Raw genomic sequence first — 9,378 nt, 5'->3', positions numbered from 1 at the left:
CAATGCTTCTGGAATGGTCAAATTACATTAATTGGCAAGGTCAGAATAAATACTTCCAGGCTAACACAGCTTAAAGAAGAACTCCAAGGTAAAAATTCAATTTTGGGTTTGAACAATTTGTATGGGGAATTATTGGTTTATCCTCATTGTCGCTAAGCAATCAAAACGGCGTTGAATTTGACATTTTGACAAATTTGACAAAACTGGAAGGGTGTTGAATACAAATTTGAATTTGACCTTTGAGTTCCTATTTAAACTGTAAGGTTGTTCCATAAATCCAAACTATCACAACTATCACATCTCTTATGATTTTGATACGTATTTGCAAACATTTTGTGCAAGAACTTTCACTGCACCACCCGAGTTTCTGAAAACCAATTTTTCAAGATTCTTGCAGTAAACAACTGGAATCGTAGTTCAATTTTTAACAGATAGCTTAATATTTATGCACAATTTTTTACCCTTTTGGTAATGTTTGTATAAAAGTACAAGCTCCCATTGGGAACAATAATCAGCTCTCGAATATTTTTTTGTAAGGATAAAATGGACACAATAGCTTTTCAAGGCTTTTATCTGGCTTTTATTTGCAAACATTTTGTGCAAGAACTTCTTTAACTACAATGCTTATGGAATGGTCAACATTAATCAGATGCATCATGAGATGAACAGTAAGCCCTGAACTCTCGAATAGTGCTGCTCTTCACACCGCCTTTGAGTTCAAACACAACCAATTCAATGAACTCCCAAACGCCAGAACACTCCTCCTGGTAGCTCAAGTCGAAGACAAAATGTGTTTTGAAACACACATCCAGTGCTTTCACAAGGGATGACTGTTCAAATGCATTTGCTCAAAAATTACGAACACTTGCTGTGGAGCCAGTGCAGACCCACCTAATATCAGCATGGTTGCGATCTGGTGTCCCTGTTGATGTCTTTCAAATACTGGTCCAAACTTGTGTTTTCCTGCATAAAGGGGAATAATATTAAACACAATAGGTTAAATTTCAATGGGGGTGCAGTACAAATTGTATGACACGTGTATATTGTCTGTAATGAACTTAAAGTATTGTAATATTACAATTAAACCAATTTTGCTGTAAAATAATGATTTAATCTGATTGTCTTAAGGATGGGGTACACACAATGTCAGATTAAACCATTATTTTATATCAATAGTGGTTTAATTATCATATTACAACACTTATAGATCAATAGAGACAACGTTCCAGTACTGCAATGTATGTGCAATACAATTTGTACATGATGTACATGCACATAAATTTAAAAAAGTACAAATACAAATTGAAATAAAATAAAATAAATAAACAAATACATAGGGGCTTAAAAAATAAACAAATCAACAAAAGGTTCAATGATGGAGACTTGCAGTTCTGGAATAAGGTGATAGGATCCCAGGAGGAGAGATAATTTTGGTGCTATATATGCAATCCCACATAACAGTAGGCTACCTGAAAACTTGATTTTTCTTGATCTTTATCTGATTTTTCTTTTTGTTCTTTTTCTTTCGTCCTTTTTTTTGTGTGGGGGGGGGGGGGGGTGAGATTTCTTGAATAATTCCTTTAACAGGTTAAAATAAACAAAGGGTAGATGTGTTTGTGCGATTCCCCTCTCCCAGAATTTGCATTTTAAGTCAGTTGTATCATTTGTCAGTATCTTGTAAAGACAAAATGTTGAAAAGTTATTTGATTGTTCTTCTGAACAAATGAGAGATTAAAGTTAGCCCAATCATTGGCTTGATGCACCGTGGCTGTATGCAGTGGTGGTGCTTTAACACAGTGGCGATGTACATGTGTACAATGGTCTTCAACGATGCATGCTGTACGTGTACTATGTGCACAATACGGGGACCATTGATCAGACCTACGTATGTATTTGTGATATTCAAGTCACTGTTCAAAAGTGTTGTCAGTCAAAATATGACGTTCAACTGTCCCTTTATCTGTGCTAACTCGTGCTAACGAGTCGTGTATAGTCTATCACTACAGATAATAACATCAATACAGAAATATGTTATAGTACTTACCTTCAAACGTCTCAACTAAATGAGGGAAGTTCCACTCAAGAAGGTTTTTTTTTCATGAGATCCATTTCGTTACGTTGTGTGTGGTTACACTGTGGTACTGCAGAGCGCGACCCCAGCAGACAAGTCACACGCTGCGTATTTTGCACAATACTTGAGTAAAATATCGTGGTTTACTAAACACCATGTAAACTTTTACAACCAGTTCAGTAAAATTTGCATAATATGTGTTTAAAGTTGCTAAGTTATGTAAACTATTAGTTTTACTAACTATTTGAGTAGTTTTTTATTTACACAAACATTTTGTTTAAATTTTTCATTAATTTTTACTTATGTTAAGTATTTTTTCACTTAACACATTTAACATAACTTTTTTTTACCATTCTTTTTCTGAGTGTAGTTACCGGGCAATCTCGGTAGTCTATGATAGTTGGTAAGACACTGCTCTAGAATTGTAAGGGTCGTGACATGCCTGTGAAATGTTTTCACAGGACTCTGGAAAGTACTGAGTAGACAGTGCTAACAAACATCGGTTAATAGATACCCCCCCCCCCCCCTAAAAAAAAAAAAAAAAATCCTATTGCATTTAAAAGATTGACTAGTTGAAAAAATGAATTGACCAGTAAAATGCAAAGACAACTGATCCTACTGGCCAGTCAACAAAACAACAAGGGCAAACGTTGATTTAAATCAACCTTGATTACAGCCACATTCACAACCAGTCATTCATTACAAAATGGCTGCTTATGCCGATTACCAACACCGTGGCTTGAAATGGTGTTTTGCCGAACACAACATATATCTCAATGTCAGACTGCCTAATGGAATACGTTGTCATGGTAACGAAATTATCGTAAATTTTGATCACCAAAGGGCTCATTACAGATTAATTGCTAAGTCGACATATTCGTGATGATGATGAAAAGAAGATTACAATGAAGCTAATTGGCTCCATCGTCATCAACATTTAGCCTACACAAGTTGCCTGTGAAGCCTTTATTCTTGTCATCCTTATAACAAATATTTGCCATAAAATTACAGGTAGCCGTTAAAGGGTATATACTTTTTTATGACAAAAAACACAATGTCCACAGCTTTACATTAAACTTACACAGTTTGAAGATAATGATAGTAGACAGCTTACCTTGAAATTTTACTTACTGAGGTGCTGTAGTTTTTGAGAAATGAGTAAAATTTCAAGGGAAGCTTTCCACTATCATTATCTCCAAACCATGTAAGTTTAATGTAAATCTGTGGACATTTTGAAAAAGTACCCGAATCCTTTAACGAGAGACACTTGTTGTTCCCTACGAAAAAATCACTGGAACAATCTGTTATCCAAAGACAACATAAATGAAAATGACAAGGAATAACAAGCCTTGGGTACCAGCTTCTAAAATTTGAACCACGATTCTAGTAATTTACTGCAAGAGTCTCCAAAATTAAACATCACTTCAGCAAATTCGAGAATTAGGGATGGGGTCGAAAATAAAACCACGAAGGAAAACTTTGCGATTATCTGTAAAATGCAACAGCTTCGTGCTTTATAAGAGGAGGGAGGGGGGGGGGTGCAGCCGAAGCTTATTAACCCTAACCAAATGAAGCCCTGGTAACGTGTCCACCATACCTCAAAATGGCTCTGTGAAAAATCATGATGATGGACACCAAATGAGTGCCAGGATTTAGTTAGGGTGTGCATATAAGCAGATACCCAAACAAAATAGAACCCTGTATACATGTACATAGTATAATGTGTTCACCCTTGGAGGAAGAAAATAGTTGAACAATTATTGAAATCTTAAGACTCAGTCAGCCCTTGTGGTATTTGGTGGTAGGTTTCTGAAGAAGTGGGGCATGATTTTTATCTTTCTGTGCACTCTGTATAATTCTCTCAATTGGGAGTTATCTTAGAATAATATGGACAGTGTGCAGACATAATCGATAGAAACGTTTGCCAGTGGGTCAAGACGGAAGTTCGTTGACCATTTTGCTTATTGATTAACCATTTTGCTCTTGACCATTAAGCTTTTTGAAATATCAAACTGATGGTGTCTTTAATATCATTTATAATTCCAGATATTTGGAGAGAAAGAGTAAGCAGTATGGAGTTTTAAAACTGATGATTGGTAATCGAAACAAGAGAGACAGAACACAACATGGCAGGTCTTCTCGGTCGAAAAAAGAAGAAGAAAGCTCAGCTGGAGCTGAACGGCGAGCTACCGTTCTTCGATGTGCACTACCTGGGTCGAACCCTCACCAAGACAAAGATGGGTCGAGAGTGCACCAGGCATGCCGTAAGCGATCTCGTCAAGAAGGCCCAGGGCCGGGAGCTTCAGACGGTCAGCTTAACCATATCCAGTAGGGGTATATGGGTCACGGAGAAATCTGGCCATCGGAGTGGCCGGGAGACATTCATTCCGATTTACTCGGTGACTTATGGAGCTGCTGACAAGACGTATCAGAACGTCTTCACTATAGTCACTAACTATCGTCCGCAGACGAAGAGTGACCAGGGACAGGAGAAGGACAGCGGTAGTAGTGGGGTAGGTTCAAATAATGGCAGCAATGGTGACACTGTGGTTGTTGATGTCAACACCAAGGGCAAAGTTGATGACTATAAGGCTTTGAAATCTGCCAAGTCCTCAGCCGAGGAGAAATTTGTATGCCATGCTTTCCTTTGCCGTGACCCCGTGCTTGCCCGTGCGATGGTTGTGTACCTCCTGAAAGCCTTCAAGGTGGCCTTCGAAGCTTGGAGCAGGTGCTTAAAGAGTGAGCAACTCAGGGAGAGGATCAAAGCAGGACCCGGTGTGGTGCTGGACTCGGACCCCAACAAAACAGACGCGAGCCGCAAAGAGTCTCGCAAGAGCATACCTAGCATTGAGCCGAGTAATAAACCACCCGAAGAAACGACTGCTCTCGTGGACAAAGTTGCCGCCTGGATGGATAGATGGTTCCATATTGGGACCAGCAAGAAGCACAATGTATCCTCATCAGATGATATTCACCCGGACCTGCTTGAATTCGAAGAGTTTTCGAGGAGAATGCAGGAGTTTTCTGACCCGACTGTGCTGAACTTTGATGTGGACATTGAGGAGGAATTGAAGGATGTGGAGGTGTGTAGTGTATTGAACGATGTAGCGACGCGAGAGCCCGTAGCATTGGAGGATGGGCAGGATGAGCCATCCAATAACGCAACACACTCTAGTGGAACTCGTAGGGCAAAAAGTGTCCCAGATGGACGCTGATATGTTTTTTTTAAGAAACACGAAGGGTATTAAGTTTGACAAACTGGGGTGCCGAATATAGAATGTTTCTCCTTAAAATTTTGCATGAAATGTTGCCCCGTTAGTCCCGATTTCTTGATCATACTAACCTGTCGCTTAGTCGCGATATTTTCTTGGAACCATACATCGGACAGTCTGTGTCTTTAAACTTCAGATGAGAGTGAGATTTATTGTGACCATTTTGAGAAACGCAAGTGGTAATCAAAAGCAAAAGCTAATTATGATTATATTTGTAACAGAATATGACATAAGAATATTTATTTATGCATTTCCTGCTCTCAACAGTAATTTAGCTAAGCAATGTAGTGTAGGTGGTTCTTTGTTAGTTTGTTTGCTTGTTGCTCTTGGTGTTGTTTTGGGAATCCTAAGTAAATATTGCCATAAGCAAATCTCTGTGCCACCGCTATTCAATCTTTCGGGGAAACTAATCTGGTCCCAAATTTATAGAGCTGTTAGCAGAAAATACTAATTAGCAAATTTGTTTTGCAGATCAAATAATGGATGGGCGTCATTTTCAACAATGTCAACTTAGAGGAATTTTTTCCTGTGCTTAGCACAACTTTGTGCTTATAATAGGCTGAATGAAATTGGGCCTATAGTCGACTGACTATTTTAAGATTACCGCAAATCTTTGAAGAAGCTCAGTTCAGTGTTTTCCTCTCGGAAGAAGTCTATCCTTTATCTTTGGTCCGTGTTGGTGTGTATTTTTGTTGAAAAGAACACCCAATGACAAGCTTAACAGAATAGTAACGCATTTTGTAGGTGAACACTGAACCAGTAGTTCATTATTATCTTCCTTAACTATTTTGTACACGTGACACCTCTCGGCATTTTTTTTTTAAAGACATGTACTTTTTATTCAGAAAATTATCAAAATTGTACTGTAAATATTTATTGAATCCAAATTATTCCTTCTAAGGCAACAAGTCGTTTTCCTACTCTCATACGAAATGTTTGCTATTAAATTTGTTATTCTTTTGATATAATAGTTGTGTATATGTCACTGTAATTCACAATTTTAAACTCATATGGCACTTTGATATCTGATCTGAAAGTCGTGTATTCTTTGTGCTTTTTGGCGAACAACCAACATGCTATGTAATTGAAATTTCAGTATTTTCATTAGAAGCATTTTTTTCTTTTGCACAATAATATCACAATATTTTAACACTGCAGTGTATTGAGCATGCTTAATTTGGAGTGACAAGTATGTTTTTCAGAAACAAACAGGTGGTAAGAATCATGATCACACAACACATGAGGGGGTGCTTGATTTGGGTCAAAAACAGCTGCATTAAAACGGGAGAAGAACTGGATTGTTGCATCAACAATTAACAAGTTCAAGTGAAGGTAATGGAGTCATCTTTGTCGCTAATAATTCCTCAAATATCCTATCATTAGATATTATAATAAGTACTTTATATGCACAAGCTAGTTTATTACAAACTAAACCCATTCTTATTTATTTAAAATGGGCGTTCTTCCTACCAAATATTGTATTCTTGGTAATATTATTCAGAGTGATGTAATGTGCCATTTAATTACGTGTATTAATTCAGAGTAATTCTTTGATGTTTATCTGACTTTTATTGTTTATAAAACGGAACATTTCTTACTTCACATTTTAATAAACCTTGACAATGTTCTCTGTATTCGGATCGCTTTGTTTTATGGTTGTTGATTCTATCACCCCACCCCCCCCCCCCAAAAAAAATGAAAAATTACCTGTGTATTATCTTATCGTCAGCACATGCTTACAACAAGAAGAAGGTTAAATATGGTTTGCGGTAACACCATGTTTGTATCTGCTTGCCAGGTAGAGTTTGTTCATAGAAAACTGTCTTTTTTTTCTTTTCCTAAACATTTTGGCAGATCGAAAATAAGAACTGAGCTGTTTGCGTTCTTAGAAAAGTTCGTTCGGTTGATCAGTATTAAACCATACATGATTGGTAACGAGTATTAGAAACTTATCTGACCATTCAATTATATGTTTCTGAATGACATAAAAAAGGGGGGGGGGGCTTACTATTTCTGTAGTGACGCGTGCACTCCTGTGAACCTGTCTGTCTCGCGACGTGGAGGCGTCCTTGTATTTTTCTAGTAATATTTTGACCATTATTAAAACTGTTTTAATTGGATACACATCAATGGATAATAAAAATAATTTAGATTGCAAGGTTTGGTGCATCATTAGTAAATTGTAAATAAGCATTGTAGGTATATCCCGCAAAGTAAAATCCCCAAAAGATATTGCTAAATGCTACATGAAAAAAAAAATACAGTTAACATACTGTAAGTCTCACGTGAGACTTACAGTATGTTAAGTGTATTTTTTTTTTTAATGTAGCATTTGGCAATATCTTTTTGGGGATTTTACTTTGCGGGGTGCACCCTTACTTAAAAGTAAGATGATTAATTTTACAGTATTGGGGAAACTATTGACTTACTCTTGAGCAGCTATTCCATGCTCATCTTGGTATTGGGGGGGGGGGGGGGGGTCCCAGGGCCGCCGGGCAATTATCTTGTACAATTTCACTTCACCTCTCGGAAAATAAGACCGCTTATTCCAGGGCCTTTGCCTCTCTCGAATCTGACTTTAATAGAATATTTTGAGGACCTACAAAGTGTTTAAAAATGAGGCAGATGTTTATACGTAGGTTGCACCATATGATGAGAATTCACGTACTCCTGCTTGGATATAACTCAGTATTGGTCTTGTACGGGTCGTCCTGCCAGTCCTGCCAGTCATGGCTTTAATATTCAATACAGTTACAATTCATTTGATACTTGTATGGTTTTGGCTCTGGTTGAGGCTCCGTTTGCTTTTTTTTTATAGATCCTAGACACTATTGGTGATTGTTAAAGACCAGTCTTCTCACTTGGTGTATCTCAACATATGCATGAAATAACAAACCTGGGAAAATTTGAGCTCAATTGGTCGTCGAAGATGCGAGTTAATAATGTAAAAAAAAAAACCCAAAAAAATCACCCTTGGCACATGAAGTTGTGTGCTTTTTAGATGCTTGATTTTGAGACCTCAAATTCTAAACCTGAGTTCTCGAAATCAAATTCGTGGAAAATTACTTCTTTCTTGAAAACTACTCCACTTCAGAGGGAGCAGTTTCTCTTAATGTTTTATACTACCAACCTCTCCCCATTATTCGTTACGTAGTAAGGTTTATGCTAATAATTGTTTTGAGTAATTACCAATAGTGTCCACTGCCTTTAAGCGCCTCATATCGAAAATACGTTTTTCAAAAATAATAGCATTGAGGCCCAAGCTGTGGTTTCGAAAAGGGCCATAGACCTTTTCGCAAATACCGGGGCGCGCGCGTAAAGCTTGGAATTAGGTGCATTGTGGTCCAGCTGGTATCCAAATTTGATCCATATCTATCCCACAATGCACCTCATTCAACAGTCTGCGCTTGCGCATTGGTATTTGCGTTAAGGTCTATTATATCATCTGTGTAGCGCCCTCTCGCAAATTAACACATCTGATTGTAGAAGTCGTTACTTCACTATAATAGACATTTCTATTGAAACGTCACATCCGGAGTTTTTGCCAAACGAGGTTGGAAAACAATGGAAAGGCATCAATGCAAATCAAAAACGGATAGCCATAGTTTGTAGAAATGTTACACAAAGTTAATATTAAATATAAGTTTAACTTGTTAAAAACAAATCAACAAATTAATCATATTATTCAGCTCATGAATAAATGATTTTGGTAACAATTTGTTTTGACACAATTGATTGTTTTGCTGACATTCGGCCGGCCAAGCCACCAATCGGGCACTTTGTTTATCATCAATGGAAAGGTCTAAGGTTCCATACCATTTACAAGTGTGATGGCCCAGATACATGCATCGGTTAAAATGCTTCCATTGCTACCTTTATTTTTGTTTTCAAAGATAAATTTGCAGTTATCTTGATAGCATTATTCGGACTGTGTACCGAACTTCGTGTTTGTATTATCAAATAATATAATCCCATCACCAAGCCTGCCACACTGATAAAATTACTAAACCAGGACCCAATTTCATAGAACTGTTA

The 9,378-nt window shown here is 37.5% G+C and overlaps 1 protein-coding gene across 1 annotated transcript in view; it reads left to right on the top strand.

Moving 5' to 3' along the window:
• Window positions 1–7,027, top strand: part of LOC117290293 (low density lipoprotein receptor adapter protein 1-B-like) — a gene marked incomplete in the record, with an annotated part of 19,666 nt that extends 12,639 nt beyond the window's left edge. Inside the window, 1 exon segment of the mRNA XM_033771604.1 lies at window positions 4,155–7,027. Coding sequence (XP_033627495.1) covers window positions 4,198–5,286 — 1,089 coding nt within the window.
• Between the last annotated feature and the right edge of the window lie 2,351 nt (window positions 7,028–9,378).

Source organism: Asterias rubens, chromosome 5 (genome assembly GCF_902459465.1).
Source record: "Asterias rubens chromosome 5, eAstRub1.3, whole genome shotgun sequence".
Lineage (NCBI taxonomy): Eukaryota > Metazoa > Echinodermata > Asteroidea > Forcipulatida > Asteriidae > Asterias > Asterias rubens.
The sequence above is the reverse complement of the archived record's forward strand: the minus strand, read 5'-3'. Positions and strand labels throughout refer to the sequence as shown.